This window comes from Salmo salar, chromosome ssa06, assembly GCF_905237065.1.
Source record: "Salmo salar chromosome ssa06, Ssal_v3.1, whole genome shotgun sequence".
NCBI classification, from domain to species: Eukaryota; Metazoa; Chordata; class Actinopteri; order Salmoniformes; family Salmonidae; genus Salmo; species Salmo salar.
In genome coordinates this window covers 74,040,786-74,061,217 of record NC_059447.1, presented here as the reverse complement: position 1 = coordinate 74,061,217, position 20,432 = coordinate 74,040,786, and the positions used below count along the sequence as shown (strand labels likewise).

The 20,432-nt window shown below is 44.3% G+C and overlaps 1 protein-coding gene across 3 annotated transcripts in view; it reads left to right on the top strand.

The window, feature by feature from the left end:
* LOC106608047 (kelch-like protein 29) overlaps positions 1 to 20,432 on the top strand; it is a 138,774-nt gene that overhangs the window by 71,141 nt on the left and 47,201 nt on the right. For all 3 annotated transcript variants that reach the window (XM_014205718.2, XM_014205719.2, XM_045720980.1), the window contains one exon: positions 4,577 to 4,775. In XM_014205718.2, the coding sequence (XP_014061193.2) occupies positions 4,577 to 4,775 (199 nt within the window). The remainder of the gene's footprint in view (positions 1 to 4,576; positions 4,776 to 20,432) is intronic.

Sequence of the window (20,432 nt, the reverse complement as noted above, 5' to 3'; positions counted from 1 at the left end):
GTGTGTGTGTGTGTACATTTGAGCTGGTGTGTGTGTGTGTGTACATTTGAGCTGGTGTGTGTGTGTGTGTACATTTGAGCTGGTGTGTGTGTGTGTGTACATTTGAGCTGGTGTGTGTGTGTGTGTGTGTGTGTGTACATTTGAGCTGGTGTGTGTGTGTGTGTGTGTGTGTGTACATTTGAGCTGGTGTGTGTGTGTGTGTGTGTGTACATTTGAGCTGGTGTGTGTGTGTACATTTGAGCTGGTGTGTGTGTGTGTGTGTACGTTTGAGCTGGTGTGTGTGTGTGTGTGTGTACGTTTGAGCTGGTGTGTGTGTGTGTGTGTGTGTGTGTGTGTGTGTTGTGTGTGACGTTTGAGCTGGTGTGTGTGTGTGTGTAGGTTTGAGCTGGTGTGTGTGTGTGTGTGTAGGTTTGAGCTGGTGTGTGTGTGTGTGTGTAGGTTTGAGCTGGTGTGTGTGTGTGTGTACGTTTGAGCTGGTGTGTGTGTGTGTGTACGTTTGAGCTGGTGTGTGTGTGTGTGTACGTTTGAGCTGGTGTGTGTGTGTGTGTACATTTGAGCTGGTGTGTGTGTGTGTGTGTACATTTGAGCTGGTGTGTGTGTGTGTGTGTACATTTGAGCTGGTGTGTGTGTGTACATTTGAGCTGGTGTGTGTGTGTGTACATTTGAGCTGGTGTGTGTGTGTGTGTGTGTACATTTGAGCTGGTGTGTGTGTGTGTGTGTGTTACTTTTGAGCTGGTGTGTGTGTGTGTGTGTACTTTTGAGCTGGTGTGTGTGTGTGTGTGTACTTTTGAGCTGGTGTGTGTGTGTGTGTGTACATTTGAGCTGGTGTGTGTGTGTGTGTGTGTACATTTGAGCTGGTGTGTGTGTGTGTGACATTTGAGCTGGTGTGTGTGTGTGTGTGTACATTTGAGCTGGTGTGTGTGTGTGTGTGTGTACATTTGAGCTGGTGTGTGTGTGTGTGTGTACATTTGAGCTGGTGTGTGTGTGTGTGTACATTTGAGCTGGTGTGTGTGTGTGTGTACATTTGAGCTGGTGTGTGTGTGTGTGTGTACATTTGAGCTGGTGTGTGTGTACATTTGAGCTGGTGTGTGTGTACATTTGAGCTGGTGTGTGTGTACATTTGAGCTGGTGTGTGTGTGTGTACATTTGAGCTGGTGTGTGTGTGTGTACATTTGAGCTGGTGTGTGTGTGTGTACATTTGAGCTGGTGTGTGTGTGTACATTTGAGCTGGTGTGTGTGTGTGTGTGTGTGTACATTTGAGCTGGTGTGTGTGTGGGTGTACATTTGAGCTGGTGTGTGTGTGGGTGTACATTTGAGCTGGTGTGTGTGTGGGTGTACATTTGAGCTGGTGTGTGTGTGTGGTGTACATTTGAGCTGGTGTGTGTGTGTGTGTGTACATTTGAGCTGGTGTGTGTGTGGGTGTACATTTGAGCTGGTGTGTGTGGGTGTGTACATTTGAGCTGGTGTGTGTGTGTGTGTGTACATTTGAGCTGGTGTGTGTGTGTGTGTGTACATTTGAGCTGGTGTGTGTGTGTGTGTGTGTACATTTGAGCTGGTGTGTGTGTGTACATTTGAGCTGGTGTGTGTGTGTACATTTGAGCTGGTGTGTGTGTGTGTGTGTGTGTGTACATTTGAGCTGGGACTGTGTGTGTGTGTTTACATTTGAGCTGGGACTGTGTGTGTGTGTTTACATTTGAGCTGGGACTGTGTGTGTGTGTGTTTACATTTGAGCTGGGACTGTGTGTGTGTGTGTTTACATTTGAGCTGGGACTGTGTGTGTGTGTGTTTACATTTGAGCTGGGACTGTGTGTGTGTGTGTTTACATTTGAGCTGGGACTGTGTGTGTGTGTTTACATTTGAGCTGGGACTGTGTGTGTGTGTTTACATCTGAGCTGGGATTGTGTGTGTGTGTGGGTGTTTACATCTGAGCTGGGATTGTGTGTGTGTGTGTGTTTACATCTGAGCTGGGATTGTGTGTGTGTGTGTGTGTGTGTGTGTGTTTTACATCTGAGCTGGGATTGTGTGTGTGTTTACATCTGAGCTGGGATTGTGTGTGTGTTCACATCTGAGCTGGGATTGTGTGTGTTCACATCTGAGCTGGGATTGTGTGTGTTCACATCTGAGCTGGGATTGTGTGTGTTCACATCTGAGCTGGGATTGTGTGTGTGTGTGTGTTCACATCTGAGCTGGGATTGTGTGTGTGTGTGTGTGTTCACATCTGAGCTGGGATTGTGTGTGTTCACATCTGAGCTGGGATTGTGTGTGTTCACATCTGATCTGGGATGTGTGTGTGTTCATCTGATCTGGGATGTGTGTGTGTTCATCTGATCTGGGTTATGTGTGTGTGTGTTCATCTGATCTGGGTTATGTGTGTGTGTGTGTGTTCATCTGATCTGGGTTATGTGTGTGTGTGTGTGTTCATCTGATCTGGGTTATGTGTGTGTGTGTGTGTGTGTGTGTGTGTTCATCTGATCTGGGTTATGTGTGTGTGTGTGTGTGTGTTCATCTGATCTGGGTTATGTGTGTGTGTGTGTGTGTGTTCATCTGATCTGGGTTATGTGTGTGTGTGTGTGTGTGTTCATCTGATCTGGGTTATGTGTGTGTGTTCATCTGATCTGGGTTATGTGTGTGTGTGTGTGTTCATCTGATCTGGGATTTGTGTGTGTGTGTTCATCTGATCTGGGATTTGTGTGTGTGTGTTCATCTGATCTGGGATTTGTGTGTGTGTGTTCATCTGATCTGGGATTGTGTGTGTGTGTGTGTGTGTTTACATCTGAGCTGGGATTGTGTGTGTGTGTTTACATCTGAGCTGGGATTGTGTGTGTGTGTTTACATCTGAGCTGGGATTGTGTGTGTGTGTTTACATCTGAGCTGGGATTGTGTGTGTGTGTTTACATCTGAGCTGGGATTGTGTGTGTGTGTTTACATCTGAGCTGGGATTGTGTGTGTGTTCATCTGAGCTGGGATTGTGTGTGTTTACATTTGAGCTGGGATTGTGTGTGTTCATCTGAGCTGGGATTGTGTGTGTTTACATTTGAGCTGGGATTGTGTGTGTTCATCTGAGCTGGGATGTGTGTGCATCTGATAGGGTTGCACATTTTGGGGAATATTCCGAGGTGGAAACTGTCTGTGGCAATTAAGAGGGTTGCAATTCCATTGAGTTGGGGATAGTTTATCCAAAATATGCCACAAGATCTTGAATTGCCTTGTGTATCAAACAAAAAAGGTTCACTGTTATAAGGTAACTTTTTTTGATGAATTTAAGCAAAATTCCCGGGCTTAACTTCCCATGGAAAGGGAGCGAGGGGTCCGGGGGAGAGTGACAGCGGAGGTCCGGGGGAGAGTGACAGCGGAGGTCCGGGGGAGAGTGACAGCGGAGGTCCGGGGGAGAGTGACAGCGGAGGTCCGGGGGAGAGTGACAGCGGAGGTCCGGGGAGAGTGACAGCGGAGGTCCGGGGAGAGTGACAGCGGAGGTCCGGGGGAGAGTGACAGCGGAGGTCCGGGGGAGAGTGACAGCGGAGGTCCGGGGAGAGTGACAGCGGAGGTCCGGGGGAGAGTGACAGCGGAGGTCCGGGGGAGAGTGACAGCGGAGGTCCGGGGGAGAGTGACAGCGGAGGTCCGGGGGAGAGTGACAGCGGAGGTCCGGGGGAGAGTGACAGCGGAGGTCCGGGGGGAGTGACAGCGGAGGTCCGGGGGAGTGACAGCGGAGGTCCGGGGGGAGTGACAGCGGAGGGTCGGGGGGAGTGACAGCGGAGGGTCGGGGGGAGTGACAGCGGAGGGATCGGGGGGGAGTGACAGCGGAGGGATCGGGGGAGTGACAGCGGAGGGATCCGGGGGAGTGACAGCGGAGGGATCCGGGGGGAGTGACAGCGGAGGTATCCGGGGGGGGGGGAGTGACAGCGGAGGTATCGGGGGGGGAGTGACAGCGGAGGTCCGGGGGGGAGTGACAGCGGAGAAATTCTCTTCTCAGGTGTGTAGGTGTACCGTTCTCTGCTGCCTGTCATTAGTGATCACGTTCATGCATGCGTCGTTCACAGGGGTCACATCTCACACACACACACACACACACACACACACACACACACACACACAGACTATTGTTCACAGCTGTTCCATAGCCACTTTGCTGCACTCTGAGTCACTTAGATGATTGAATACACCTCTGTCACACACACACACACACATCACTCTGCACTCAAGCACTGTACTCAGCTAAAAACATGTTATATAGAAACTACATGGGCTACAGCCTTGTTACCCAGACTAATTTTCTTTCTTTGCACATTAAATACCACTGGTTTATAATGAGTCTTGTGTGTTCATATTTGCCATTGTGGTGTTGCCGGAGACGGCCATGAAAGTAGTCCGTGGTTTGTAGCACAGTCTCTCATATTTGGGTTTGTTTTTTCGTTGCTAATCTAACAGTTTCTTGAGGCTTCCAGGAGTTTTATCGCTTCACTGCTGTAGAATATTTTCTCCCTTCTCTAAATAATCAATTGACTCTCTCCTTCCCCTCTCCCATCCCTCACCCCTTTATCTCCCCGCACCTCACCCATCTCTTCTCTCTCTCCTGCAGCATGTATCAGAGTTGTTAGCGGTGGTGCGTCTTCCCTTCATCCACCCGTCTTACCTGCTGAACGTTGTGGATAACGAGGACTTAATAAAGACGTCGGAGGCGTGTCGAGACCTGGTCAACGAGGCCAAGAGGTATCACATGTTACCTCACGCCAGACAGGAGATGCAGACTCCTAGGACACGACCACGGCTATCTGCAGGTAGGTGTACACAAACACACACACACACTTTAAATACTTTATTTGAATCCACAAATCGCATTGCAGTCGAAAGATTCTAATATTTCATAGGTTATGGATATATGGTTACAGAAAGCACCTTGTCCATACAGCCGTTTGACAGCTGACACGGAGCAGTACCTTGCTAGCTGCTTTGCATTTGTCCTCTGCAGGTCTGCAGTCTGAAGGCCACGTACTGTCAGTATGTAGATGGCCGAGACTTCCAAATATCAGCAATCAAAAGTTTGCACTGATAACCAATGCTGTTCAGGCATGACACGAAGGGCTGGTATTTCAGAAACTTGTCAGAAAAGGCCTGCTCTATGTAGGAGTCAAAAGAGCAGTCCACTTCCAAAATGAGCTTTTCCCTCTGGCCTCCCCCCACAACAATATTTGGTATTAGGGCTGGGCGATATGGCTAAAATATCATATCGCAATATTTTTCACATTTTTTATGGAATTTTGATTTTTAATTACGAAAGTTCTAAATGTGTTTTTACTATAAATCTTCGTACTTCAGGACTTTAAGCTTGGCATCACATATATGGTAAAGGATTTCAATGGGCTTTCTCTATTCGAATTGTTTTGTTCAATCTAACTTCAATCCAAAATCATTTTAAGCATTTTCATATATTTATGCGTTTCCTGCACTTTTGTTGCAATGTCCAAACTGCCACGTAAGGCTGCACAATAGATATGGGCGAACATTCTAGGCCTAGTGTATTGGTGTTGCAATTATTGAAATAGAATGATTATTGTAGTTCAATAGTTTGAATATATTGGACAGCTTGAATATGTTTGACATGATGACAAATTAATAAGCCAGGGAGGAATCATTGTGACTGGTCAGGAACCAAAGTGTTTGTCATTTTTTCCAAGGGGATTTTACATGAGATGTTTTCTCATATAGCCAGCTATTTAGCTCTCTAGCTAACATATTCATGCATATTCTAGTCCCCTCTGATTTTAGAAGGTACCGTTGCATGAATAACATGCTAATGTAGGCCTACACCAGCACTGGTATTAGGCAGTATTAGCTGGCTACGTTTGCTCTGACTGATTTACATTTTGCTAGTTCACTAGCGATTAGCATTAGCTAAAATAAGGTTTTCCTCCCAGCCCTATTTGGTATACAAAAACATTAACATTAAACCAGCCTCCTCTGACAAGAGAATGCTTGTGAATATGCACTGATGGTTGTACTGTCTCTCACCATCTATCAGGTTGACGAAGCATTCATGTCCTGCTATGTATAAGTCCGTCTATGAACGGCAACCATTAGCAACATGTAAATCGGACTCGATTACATGCGACTCTCTCTCGCTCGCTCGCTCGCGCGCACACACACACACACACACACACACACACACACACACACACACACACACACACACACACACACACACACACACACAAGCTGTCACATGCATGCCAGGACATGCAATGTAGAAGGAGCAATAAAGATAAACTGAAATTAAGGACATTTTACACAAATGAAATTCTTTGTTCGCATAAAAAATATGCATGTATTGGTTTCCCAAAACCAATCAAAGAGTTTGGGTTGTGTGTGAGCCAAGCACAGACCGTGTTACTATGACATCTTTGGATGGCTTACCATAAGTGTTTCTGGGCTGAGGAACTCGGGGTGCTTTTACAGTAGGCCCACCACATAAACATCTATTAGGGCATTCTAAACACCAACTGCTGTCCAGACATTTCTCTTATTCCAGCCAGCCAACTATTCACTTCACTTCCAACCATTCAGGCAGTCCCATTCAATTTGTTTACATCATTAAATCAGATATTTATGGCAATAAGTAGCCCTGGATGGACGAAAAGTAAATTGCTTTTGGTCGTTAGATTTTCCTGCCGTTCTGCCACGTCTCTCTCTGGTCCCTCAATGAAGAGCTGTCTAATTACTGTGTGTGTGTGTGTGTGTGTGTGTGTGTGTGTGTGTGTGTGTGTGTGTGTGTGCCTGCGTGAAACTTATTAGAGCTTAACACCGACACAAGGAATAACACATTTTCTGCTTGGTGGAGTTAAGGTAATTGCTAAACAAATGTCACTTTGTGGTGTGGACAGTTTACAAGCCTGCCTTCTCCATTCTGCTCAAGGTGTGCACACTCATCGGTAAATGGAAAGTAAATGGTGGAAGTTTAATGGTTTGTGTTTAATTGCAGAGTGGTGTTAACTACTAGCCAATGAAAAGTAGTATTCGTCTGACTTTGTAAAAAAAAAAAACTCCCTCATCTGAGGTCAGAACTGTCTCCAAGAATGCCTCCCAAATGGTTCCCTTGTCCATACGTGCCCTGGTGAAAGTAGTGCACTATATAAGGAATGGGTTGCCATTCGGGAGCACAGCCCAGAACGTAGGGTTCTGGTCAGGCTTGGCCCCTGGTTAGTGTGTGATTGAGTATGGTGTTTGACTGGCCATCTGGTCATCTGTCTGACTGGGTCTGAGATGCACAGCAGGGCCCGGTCAGATGGACAGGGAGGCTGGGAGAGGCTGCCCTCGAGATAAAGGTCACTTACTCCTAATGGTGAGGAGTACATTTTGGTTTTTGTATAGCTGATTCAAATAACCAACTCACCATCAAGCTTTGATTATTTGAATCAGCTATGCAAAATCCAAAACATGCACCCAGGGAGGGGCCGCAGGACTGAGTTTAGAAAACCTGCTCTAGATAAAGATCTCTTACTGCTGATGGTGAACAGGAGGAAGAGATGGTGAATGGGAAAGATATGGAGGGGGAGAAGGAATTATTTTTTTATATAAGAATTGAGGGAAAGTGGTGTCGGAGCTTATGCACAGGCTGGTGTAAATGTGAGCACGTATAGACAGAGCACCACCTGAGCTGGTAAATGTGAGCACGTATAGACCGAGCACCACCTGAGCTGGTAAATGTGAGCACGTATAGACCGAGCACCACCTGAGCTGGTAAATGTGAGCACGTATAGACAGAGCACCACCTGAGCTGGTAAATGTGAGCACGTATAGACCGAGCACCACCTGAGCTGGTAAATGTGAGCACGTATAGACAGAGCACCACCTGAGCTGGTAAATGTGAGCACGTATAGACCGAGCACCACCTGAGCACGTATAGACCGAGCACCACCTGAGCACGTATAGACCGAGCACCACCTGAGCTGGTAAATGTGAGCACGTATAGACAGAGCACCACCTGAGCTGGTAAATGTGAGCACGTATAGACCGAGCACCACCTGAGCTGGTAAATGTGAGCACGTATAGACAGAGCACCACCTGAGCTGGTAAATGTGAGCACGTATAGACCGAGCACCACCTGAGCTGGTAAATGTGAGCACGTATAGACCGAGCACCACCTGAGCTGGTAAATGTGAGCACGTATAGACAGAGCACCACCTGAGCTGGTAAATGTGAGCACGTATAGACAGAGCACCACCTGAGCTGGTAAATGTGAGCACGTATAGACAGAGCACCACCTGAGCTGGTAAATGTGAGCACGTATAGACAGAGCACCACCTGAGCTGGGAAGATAAGTCTCAAGCCAGAAAAGAAAGAGAAACGGCGTGATGTCATCTATGAAACCCTTCTTGGTGTGCGCACTCAATCTGTGTGTGTCTGTCCGTAGACCTATCTCCCTGCCAGCTGTCTCTCATCCCCCTTTCCTCCTCCCCCTCTACTTCCCCTCTTTTACGTCACCTCCTGATCTTTTTTCCCCTTAATTTTCCTCTACCTCTTCCTCTTCAACCAATTCTTCAACCTCTTCCATCTCCTCCTCTTGTTCCTCTCTGGACCACATCAGGTCACGTAACTGTCTGATACACCTGCTAAAGAATCTTGATATAAACTCTGCTGTATAAGATGGCCTACCTAAGCCGCCTCTGCGTGCTTATGGGAATGTTTAGTACAGTGTTGACTCTCATAATGACCCACTCACACATCATTCAGGTGACTCGCCGCTGCTAATTGGAGACCGTATATGCGTGTTGTCTTTCATTAGGTATTCTGTGGAACTGAGGGATTACATTGTGAATTACATCAGAAGCTAGTGCTGTGCTGAAAGTGCATTGGGTGGATTGCATGACAAAAACACACACGTCAGGCCCCTTCCTCACAGCAATGTTCAATGTATCCCCAGTAAGGAAAGGCTATAGCCAAACGGTTAACTTAGCTCAGCCAAGTGTACTAACACAAATGAGCTGTAATGACAAACACTACACACCATAGTGCTTGGGCCAAGCTATATGCACATTATCTACACACGCCACAGTGATGCTCTACCACAAGCAGACATATATACAGGTTAGAGCAGGAGGGAGGTCTGAAATAAAATCTTACCTCTGTGACCATTTGCACTGATCAAGTTCACCTGCCGCAAGCCCAGCATCTACATAAGAAATGATGAAACAGACACAGCACCAGCGAGAGAGCCCACAAACTGCATAGCAGCAGGCCTGAAGTGGTCAAGCACAGACTTCTTTCACAGTTTAGACTCCTGTAGATCCAGTCATGGGTTTGAAGCCTTATGGTGTGTTTGGTTGGAGAGGCCAGCGGCTGCTTTGAACTGTAGTAGACCTCCAGGTGAGCCTGATGAATCAGTAGTCAAATAGTCAACATCTTCAAATGCACCAACACACTCAATTGGAAATGTAGCTAAAGGGTGAGTATAAACCAGGGATGGCCAACCCTCCACCTGGAAAAAGATTCAGCTGGCTGGTGTGTGTACGGACATATTTAATCGCTCCCTATCCCAGGCTGTTGTCCCCACATGCTTCAAGATGGCTACCACTGTTCCTGTACCCAAGAAGGCAAAGATAACGGAACTAAATAACTGCTGCCCCGTAGCACTGACTTCTGTCATCATGAAGTGCTTTGAGAGGCTAGTCAAGGATCATATCACCGCCACTTTACCGGCCACCCTAGACCCACTTCAGTTTGCATACAGCCCCAACAGGTCCACACACGACGCGATCGTCATCACACTGCCCTATCTAGAGGTCGACCGATTATGATTTTTCAACGCGATACCGATTATTGGAGGGCCAAAAAAAAGCCGATGCTGGTTAATCAGCTGATTTTTTTTTTTTAAACATTTTATTTATTTTTTAAGATTTTATATATATATATATATATATATATACTGCTCAAAAAAATAAAGGGAACACTTAAACAACACAATGTAACTCCAAGTCACACTTCTGTGAAATCAAACTGTCCACTTAGGAAGCAACACTGATTGACAATAAATTTCACATGCTGTTGTGCAAATGGAATAGACAACAGGTGGAAATTATAGGCAATTAGCAAAACACCCCCAATAAAGAAGTGGTTCTGCAGGTGGGGACCACAGACCACTTCTCAGTTCCTATGCTTCCTGGCTGATGTTTTGGTCACTTTTGAATGCTGGCGGTGCTTTCACTCTAGTGGTAGCATGAGACGGAGTCTACAACCCACACAAGTGGCTCAGGTAGTGCAGCTCATCCCGGATGGCATATCAATGCGAGCTGTGACAAGAAGGTTTGCTCTGTCTGTCAGCGTAGTGTCCAGAGCATGGAGGCGCTACCAGGAGACAGGCCAGTACATCAGGAGACGTGGAGGAGGCCGTAGGAGGGCAACAACCCAGCAGTAGGACTGCTACCTCCGCCTTTGTGCAAGGAGGAGCAGGAGAAGCACTGCCAGAGCCCTGCAAAATGATCTCCAGCAGGCCACAAATGTGCATGTGTCTGCTCAAACGGTCAGAAACAGACTCCATGAGGGTGGTATGAGGGCCCGACGTCCACAGGTGGGGGTTGTGCTTACAGCCCAACACCGTGCAGGACGTTTGGCATTTGCCAGAGAACACCAAGAGTGGCAAATTCGCCACTGGCGCCCTGTGCTCTTCACAGATGAAAGCAGGTTCACACTGAGCACATGTGACAGACGTGACAGAGTCTGGAGACGCCGTGGAGAACGTTCTGCTGCCTGCAACATCCTCCAGCATGACCGGTTTGGCGGTGGGTTAGTCATGGTGTGGGGTGGCATTTCTTTGGGGGGGCCGCACAGCCCTCCATGTGCTCGCCAGAGGTAGCCTGACTTCCATTAAGTACCGAGGTGAGATCCTCAGACCCCTTGTGAGACCATATGCTGGTGCGGTTGGCCCTGGGTTCCTCCTAATGCTAGACCTCATTTGGCTGGAGTGTGTCAGCAGTTCCTGCAAGAGGAAGGCATTGATGCTATGGACTGGCCCGCCTGTTCCCCAGACCTGAATCCAATTGAGCACATCTGGGACATCATGTCTCGCTCCATCCACCAACGCCACATTGCACCACAGACTGTCCAGGAGTTGGTGGATGCTTTAGTCCAGGTCTGGGAGGAGATCCCTCAGGAGACCATCTGCCACCTCATCAGGAGCATGCCCAGGCATTGTAGGCAGGTCATACAGGCACATGGAGGCCACACACACTACTGAGCCTCATTTTGACTTGTTTTAAGGACATTACATCAAAGTTGGATCAGCCTGTAGTGTGGTTTTCCACTTTAATTTTGAGTGCGACTCCAAATCCAGACCTCCATGGGTTGATAAATTGGATTTCCATTGATTATTTTTGTGTGATTTTGTTGTCAGCACATTCAACTATGTGAAGAAAAAAGTATTTAATAAGATAATTTCTTTCATTCAGATCTAGGATGTGTTGTTTAAGTGTTCCCTTCATTTTGTTGAGCAGTATATTTTTTATTTAATTTATTTATTTGTAATAATGACAATACTGAATGAACACTTATTTTAACTTAATATAATATATACATAAAATCAATTTTGCCTCCAATTAATAATGAAACATGTTCAATTTGGTTTAAATAATGCAAAAACAAAGTGTTGGAGAAGAAAGTAAAAGTGCAATATGTGCCATGTAAGAAAGCTAACCTTTAAGTGCCTTGCTCAGAACATGAGAACATATGAAAGCTGGTGGTTCCTTTTAACATGAGTCTTCAATTTTCCCAGGTAAGAAGTTTTAGGTTGTAGTTATAGGAATTATAGGACTATTTCTCTCTGTACGATTTGTATTTCATTTACCTTTGACTATTGGATGTTCTTATAGAAACTTTAGTATTGCCAGTGTAACAGTATAGCTTCCGTCCCTCTCCTCGCTCCTACCTGGGCTCGAACCAGGAACACATCGACAACAGCCACCCTCGAAGCAGCGTTACCCATGTAGAGCAAGGGGAACAACTACTCCAATTCTCAGAACGAGTGACGTTTGAAACGCTATTTGCGCGCACCCACTAACTAGCTAGCCATTTCACATCGGTTACACCAGCCTAATCTTGGGAGTTGACGGGCTTGAAGTCATAAACAGCGCAATGCATTGCGAAGAGCTGCTGGCAAAACGCACGAAAGTGCTGTTTGAATGAATGCTTACGAGCCTGCTGGTGCCTACCACCGCTCAGTCAAATCATAGACTTAATTATAATATAATAAACACACAGAAATACAAGCCTTAGGTCATTAATATGCTCAAATCCGGAAACTATCATCTCAAAAACGAAACGTTTTTTCTTTCAGTGAAATACGGAGCCGGTCCGTATTTTATCAAACGGGTGGCATCCCTAAGTCTAAATATTCCTGTTACATTGCACAACCTTCAATATTATGTCATAATTACGTAAAATTCTGGCAAATTAGTTCGCAACGAGCCAGGCAATGAACGCAAGAGAAGTGACACAATTTCATGTTAGCAGGCAATATTAACTAAATATGCAGGTTTAAAAAATATATACTTGTGTATTGATTTTAAAGAAAGGCATTGATGTTTATGGTTAGGTACATTGGTGCAACGACAGTGCTTTTTTCGCAAATGCGCTTGTTAAATCATCACCCGTTTGTCGAAGTAGGCTGTGATTCGATTAGAAATTAACAGGCACCGCATCGATTATATGCAACGCAGGACACGTTAGATAAACTAGTAATATCATCAACCATGTGTAGTTAACTAGTGATTATGTTAACCTGTTATGGATAGGGGACAGTATTTTCACGGCCGGATAAAAAAACGTACCCAATTTAATCTGTTTATTACTCCTGCCCAGAAACTAGAATATGCATATAATTGTTTGGTTTGGATAGAGAACACCCTAAAGTTTCTAAAACTGTTTGAATGGTGTCTGTGAGTATAAAAGAACTCATATGGCAGGCCAAAACCTGAGAAGATTCCAAACAGGAAGTGCCCTCTCTGACCATTTCTTGGCCTTATTTTAAAAAGAGTTCATTTTACGTTTTCAGTCTTTGAACGAAAACGACGTCTCCCGGTCGGAATATTATCGCGATTTTACGAGAAAAATCGCATAAAAATTGATTTTAAACAGCGTTTGACATGCTTTGAAGTACGGTAATGGAATATTTAGAATTTTGTCACGTTTTGCGCCGTCGCGTCACCCTTCGTTACCCTTCGGATAGTGTCTTGAATGCACGAACAAAACGCCGCTATTTGGATATAACTATGGATTATTTGGAACCAAACCAACAACTGTTATTGAAGTAGAAGTCCTGGGAGTGCATTCTGACGAAGAACAGCAAAGTTTATCCAATTTTTCTTATCGTAAATCGGAGTTTGGTGAGTACCAAACTTGGTGGGTGTCAAAATAGCTAGCCTGTGATGGCCGGGCTATCTACTCAGAATATTGCAAAATGTGCTTTCACCGAAAAGCTATTTTAAAATCGGACACCGCGATTGCATAAAGGAGTTCTGTTTCTATAATTCTTAAACGTTCACAAAAAACATAAATTCTTTTATTGTGAGTAATTTAGTAAATTCACCGGAAGTGTTCGGTGGGAATGCTAGTTCTGAACGTCACATGCTAATGTAAAAAGCTGTTTTTTGATATAAATATGAACTTGATTGAACAAAACATGCATGTATTGTATAACATAATGTCCTAGGAGTGTCATCTGATGAAGATCATCAAAGGTAAGATCATTAAGGCAGGTGGTTAGTGCGTTGGACTAGTAACCAGAAGGTTGCAAAAACGAATCCCCGAATCCCCCCTGAACAAGGGAGTTAACCCCGTTCTTAGGCCGTCATTGAAAATAAGAATGTGTTGTTAATTTGACTTGCCTAGTTAAATAAAGGTGTAAAAAAAAAAATACCGATTGTTATGAAAACTTGAGATCGGTCATTCCGATTAATCGGTCGACCTCTAGCCCTATCCCATCTGGACAAAAATAATATCTATGTAAGAATGCTGTTCATTGACAACAACTCAAGATTCAACACCATAGTACCCTCCAAGCTCATCATCAAGCTGGAGGCCCTGGGTCTCAACCCCGCCCTGTGCAACTGGGTACTGGACTTTCTGACGGCCCGCCCCCAGGTGATGAAGGTTGGAAACATCTCCACTTCGCTGACCGTCAACACTGGGCTTGGTCACCAACGACGACGAGATGACCTACAGGGAGGAGGTGAGGGCACTCGGAGTGGGGTGTCCGGAAACAACCTCTCGCTCAACGTCAACAAAACAAAGGAGATGATCGTGGACTTCAGGAAACAAGAGGGAGCACCCCCCTATCCACATCGAAGGGGCAGAAAATCAATTTTATTTATATAGCCCTTCTTACATCAGCTGATATCTCAAAGTGCTGTACAGAAACCCAGCCTAAAACCCCAAACAGCAAGCAATGCAGGTGTAGAAGCACGGTGGCTAGAAAAAACTCCCTAGAAAGGCCAAAACCTAGAGAGTAACCAGGCTATGAGGGGTGGCCAGTCTTCTTCTGGCTGTGCCTGGTGGAGATTTTAACCTCTTGGGGCTAGGTGGGACGCTAGCGTGCCACCCGTGGTGCACTCCATCAACAGCAGGTGCATTTCAAGAGCGGCAAATTTGAATCCAAATAAATGTCAAAATTCAAATTTTTCAAAAATACAACTATTTTACACCATTTGAAAGATAAACATCTCCTTAATCTAACCACGTTTTACGATTTCAAAAAGGTTTTACGGCGAAAGCATAAATTTAGAGTATGTTAGGACAGTACATTTACAAGAGTTGTGTGTAATGTTTTGTCAAGTCAAAGACAGGGTCACCAAAACCATAAAACCAGCTAAAATGATGCACTAACCTTTTACAATCTCCAGCAGATGACACTCCTAGGACATTATGTTAGACAATGCATGCATTTTTAGTTCTATCAAGTTCATATTTATATCCAAAAACAGCGTTTTACTATGGCATTGATGTTGAGGAAATCGTTTCCCTCCAATAACCGGCAGTCAAGTCAGCGTCACAAATTAAATAATTAAAATTAGAAAACATTGGTAAAATATTATTGTCATTTAAAGAATTATAGATTTACATCTCTTGAACTCAATCAACTTGCCAGATTTAAAAATAACCTTACTGGGAAATCACACTTTGCAATAATCTGAGCACTGCGCCCAGAAAAATACGCGTTGCGATACAGACTAGATGTCATGTTGGGGAGATCTAAAATCGAAAATACTATGTAAATAATCCATTACCTTTGATTCTCTTCATCAGATGTCACTTCCAGGTATCACAGGTCCATAACGAATGTAGTTTTGTTCAAAAAAGCTCATCATTTATGTCCAAAAATCTCCGTCTCGTTAGCACATGATGTAAGCCAGCCGGACTTCTCGTCATGAACGAGGGGAAAAAATATATTTCCGTTCGTTCAAACATGTCAAACGTTGTATAGCATAAATCATTAGGGCCTTTTTTAACCAGAACATGAATAATATTCAAGGTGGACGAATGCATACTCTTTTATAACGTATTGGAACGAGGGTACCCAACATGAACTGGCGCGCCAGGTGTCTAATGGGACATCATCGTTCCATGGCTCTTGTTCGGTCAGATCTCCCTCCAGAAGACTCAAAACACTTTGTAAAGGCTGGTGACATCTAGTGGAAGCAATAGGAAGTGCTACTATGATTATTATTTGACCATGCTGGTCATTTATGAACATCTTGGCCATGTGCTGTTAACCTGTTGGGTCTAGGGGGCAGCATTTGCACATCTGGATAAAAAAAATGTACCCGATTTAATCTGGTTACTAATCCTACCCAGTAACTAGAATATGCATATACTTATTATATATGGATAGAAAACACTCTAAAGTTTCTAAAACTGTTTGAATGGTGTCTGTGAGTATAACAGAACTCATTTGGCAGGCAAAACCCTGAGACATTTTCTGACAGGAAGTGGATACCTGATGTGTTGTATTACCTTTAAACCTATCCCATTGAAAAACACAGGGGCTGAGGAATATTTTGGCACTTCCTATTGCTTCCACTAGATGTCACCAGCCTTTACAAAGTGTTTTGAGTCTTCTGGAGGGAGATCTGACCGAACAAGAGCCATGGAACGATGATGTCCCATTAGACACCTGGCGCGCGAGTTCATGTTGGGTACCCTCGTTCCAATACGTTATAAAAGAGTATGCATTCGTCCACCTTGAATATTATTCATGTTCTGGTTAAAAAGGCCCTAATGATTTATGCTATACAACGTTTGACATGTTTGAACGAACGTAAATATATTTTTTCCCCTCGTTCATGACGAGAAGTCCGGCTGGCTTAGATCATGTGCTAACAAGACGGAGATTTTTGGACATAAATGATGAGCTTTTTTGAACAAAACTACATTCGTTATGGACCTGTGATACCTGGAAGTGACATCTGATGAAGAGAATCAAAGGTAATGGATTATTTACATAGTATTTTCGATTTTAGATCTTCCCAACATGACGTCTAGTCTGTATCGCAACGCGTATTTTTCTGGGCGCAGTGCTCAGATTATTGCAAAGTGTGATTTCCCAGTAAGGTTATTTTTAAATCTGGCAAGTTGATTGCGTTCAAGAGATGTAAATCTATAATTCTATAAATGACAATAATATTTTACCAATGTTTTCTAATTTTAATTATTTAATTTGTGACGCTGACTTGACTGCCGGTTATTGGAGGGAAACGATTTCCTCAACATCAATGCCATAGTAAAACGCTGTTTTTGGATATAAATATGAACTTGATAGAACTAAAAATGCATGCATTGTCTAACATAATGTCCTAGGAGTGTCATCTGATGGAGATTGTAAAAGGTTAGTGCATCATTTTAGCTGGTTTTATGGTTTTGGTTACCCTGTCTTCGAATTGACAAAACATTACACACAACTCTTGTAAATGTACTGTCCTAACATATAAATTTATGCTTTCGCCGTAAAACCTTTTTGAAATCGTAAAACGTGGTTAGATTAAGGAGATGTTTATCTTTCAAAGGGTGTAAAATAGTTGTATGTTTGAAAAATTTGAATTTTGACATTTATTTGGATTCAAATTTGCCGCTCTTGAAATGCACCTGCTGTTGATGGAGTGCACCACGGGTGCCACGCTAGCGTCCCACCTAGCCCCAAGAGGTTAAAATCTCCACCAGGCACAGCCAGAAGAAGACTGGCCACCCCTCATAGCCTGGTTACTCTCTAGGTTTTGGCCTTTCTAGGGAGTTTTTTCTAGCCACCGTGCTTCTGCATTGCTTGCTGTTTGGGGTTTTAGGCTGGGTTTCTGTACAGCACGCTAGCGTCCCACCTAGCCCATAGAGGTTAATCATAGGACCTACTGAAGAGATGTGTCTTCAGTAAAGACTTAAAGGTTGAGACTGAGTCTTCGTCTCTCACATGGGTAGGCAGACTATTCCATAAAAATGGAGCTCTATAGGAGAAAGCCCTGCCTCCAGCTGTTTGCTTAGAAATTCTAGGAACAATTAGGAGGCCCGCGTCTTGTGACCGTAGTGTACTTGTAGGTATGTACGGCAGGACCAAATCGGAAAGATAGGTAGGAGCAAGCCCATTTAATGATTTGTAGGTTAGCAGTAAAACCTTGAAATCAGCCCTTGCCTTAACAGGAAGCCAGTGTAGGCAGGCTAGCACTGGAGTAATATGATCAATTTTTGGGGTTCTAGTCAGGATTCTAGCAGCCGTATTTAGCACTAACTGAAGTATATTTAGTGCTTTATCCGGGTAGCCGGAAAGTAGAGCATTGCAGTAGTCCAACCTAGAAGTAACAAAGGCATGGATTAATTTTTCTGCATCATTTTTGGACAAAGTTCCTGATTTTTGCAATGTTACGTAGATGGAAAAAAGCTGTCCTTGAAACAGTCTTGATATGTTCTTCAAAAGAGAGATCAGGGTCCAAAGTAACGCCGAGGTCCTTCAGTTTTATTTTAGTCGACTGTACAACCATCCAGATTAATTGTCAGATTCAACAGAAGATCTCTTTGTTTCTTGGGACCTAGAACAAGCATCTCTGTTTTGTCTGAGTTTAAAAGTAGAAAGTTTGCAGCCATCCACTTCCTTATGTCTGAGACACAGGCTTCTAGCGAGGGCAATTTTGGGGCTTCACCATGTTTCATTGAAATGTACAGCTGTGTGTCATCCGCATAGCAGTGAAATTTAACATTATGTTTCAAATGACATCCCCAAGAGGTAAAATATATAGTGAAAACAATAGTGGTCCTAAAACGGAACCTTGAGGAATACCGAAATGTACAGTTGATTTGTCAGAGGACAAACCATTCACAGAGACAAACAAATCTTTCCGACAGTTAAGATCTAAACCAGGCCAGAACTTGTCCATGTAGACCAATTTGGGTTTCCAATCTCTCCAAAAGAATGTGGTGATCGATGGTATCAAAAGCAGCACTAAGATCTAGGAGCACGAGGACAGATGCAGAGCCTCAGTCTGACGTCATTAAAAGGTCATTTACCACCTTCACAAGTGCAGTCTCAGTGCTATGATGGGGTCTAAAACCAGACTGAAGCGTTTCGTATACATTGTTTGTCTTCAGGAAGGCTATGAGTTGCTGCGCAATAGCTTTTTCTAAAATTTTTGAGAGGAATGGAAGATTCGATATAGGCCGATCAGTTTTTTAAATAATTTCTGGGTCAAGATTTGGCTTTTTCAAGAGAGGCTTTATTACTGCCACTTTTAGTGAGTTTGGTACACATCCGTTGGATAGAGAGACGTTTATTATGTTCAACATAGAAGGGCCAAGCACAGAAAGCAGCTCTTTCAGTAGTTTAGTTGGAATAGGGTCCAGTATGCAGCTTGAAGGTTTAGTGGCCATGATTATTTTCATCATTGTGTCGAGATATAGTAGTAAAACACTTTAGTGTCTCCCTTGATCCAAGGTCCTGGCAGGGTTGTGCAAACTCAGGACAACGGACCTTTGGAGGAATACGCAGATTTAAAGAGGAGTCCGTAATTTGCTTTCTAATGATCATGATCTTTTCCTCAAAGAAGTTCATGTATTCATTACTGCTGAGGTGAGAGCCATCCTCTCTTGGGGAATGCTGCTTTTTAGTTGGCTTTGCAACAGTATCAAAAATAAATTTCGGATTGTTCTTATTTTCCTCAATTAAGTTGGAAAAATAGGATGATTGAGCAGCAGTGAGGGCTCTTCGATACTGCACGGTACTGTCTTTCCAAGCTAGTCGGAAGACTTCCAGTTTGGTGTGGCACCATTTCCGTTCCAATTTTCTGGAAGTTTGCTTCAGCGCTCGTGTATTTTCTGTATACCAGGGAGCTAGTTTCTTATGACAAATGTTTTTTGTTTTTAGGGGTACAACTGCATCTAGGGTGTTGCGCAAGGTTAAATTGAGTTCCTCGGTTAGGTGGTTAACTGATTTTTGTCCTCTGACGTACTTGGGCAGGCAGAGGGAGTCTGGAAGGAGATCAAGGAATCTTTGGGTTGTCTGAGAATTTATAGCACGACTTTTAATGCTTCTTGGTTGGGGTCTGAGCAGATTATTTTGTTGCGATTGCAAACGTAATAAAATGGTGGTCCAATAGTCCATGATTATGAGGAAAAACAATAAGATCCACAACATTTATTCCATGGGACAAAACTAGGTCCAGAGTATGACTGTGGCAGTGAGTAGGTCCAGAGACATGTTGGACAAAACCCACTGAGTCGATGATGGCTCCGAAAGCCTTTTGGAGTGGGTTTGTGGACTTTTCCATGTGAATATTAAAGTCACCAAAAATTAGAATATTATCTGCGATGACTACAAGGTCCGATAGGAATTCAGTGAACTCTGTGAGAAACGCTGCATATGTCCCAGGAGGCCTGTAAACAGTAGCTATAAAAAGTGATTGAGTAGGCTGCATAGATTTCATGACTAGAATCTCAAAAGACGAAAACGTCGTTTTCTTTTTGGTAAATGGAAATTTGCTATCGTAAATAGCAGAGCTAATGGTGAGAGGCTTCGGCGTCTCAGACCCCATAACGGGAGGAACAGAGACCAGAGATGTCTCGGCCTCTGACTCCGACTCGCTTAATGGGGAGAACCGGTTGAAAGTTTCTGTCGGCTGAATAAGTGACACAGCAGTGGAGAAGAGGCGCACAACAGCGCCTCTTCAATCTCAGGAGGCTGAAGAAATGTGGCTTCTCACCCAAAACCCTGACAAACTTTTACAGATGCACTATCGAGAGCATCCTGTCGGGCTGTAACACACTCTGGTACGGCAACTGCACTGCCTTCAACCGCAAGGCTCTCCAGAGGGTGGTGCAGTCTGCACAACGCATCACCGGGGGCAAACTACCTGCCCTCCATGACACCTACAGCACCCGATGTCACAGGAAGGCCAAAAAGATCATCAAGGACAACAATC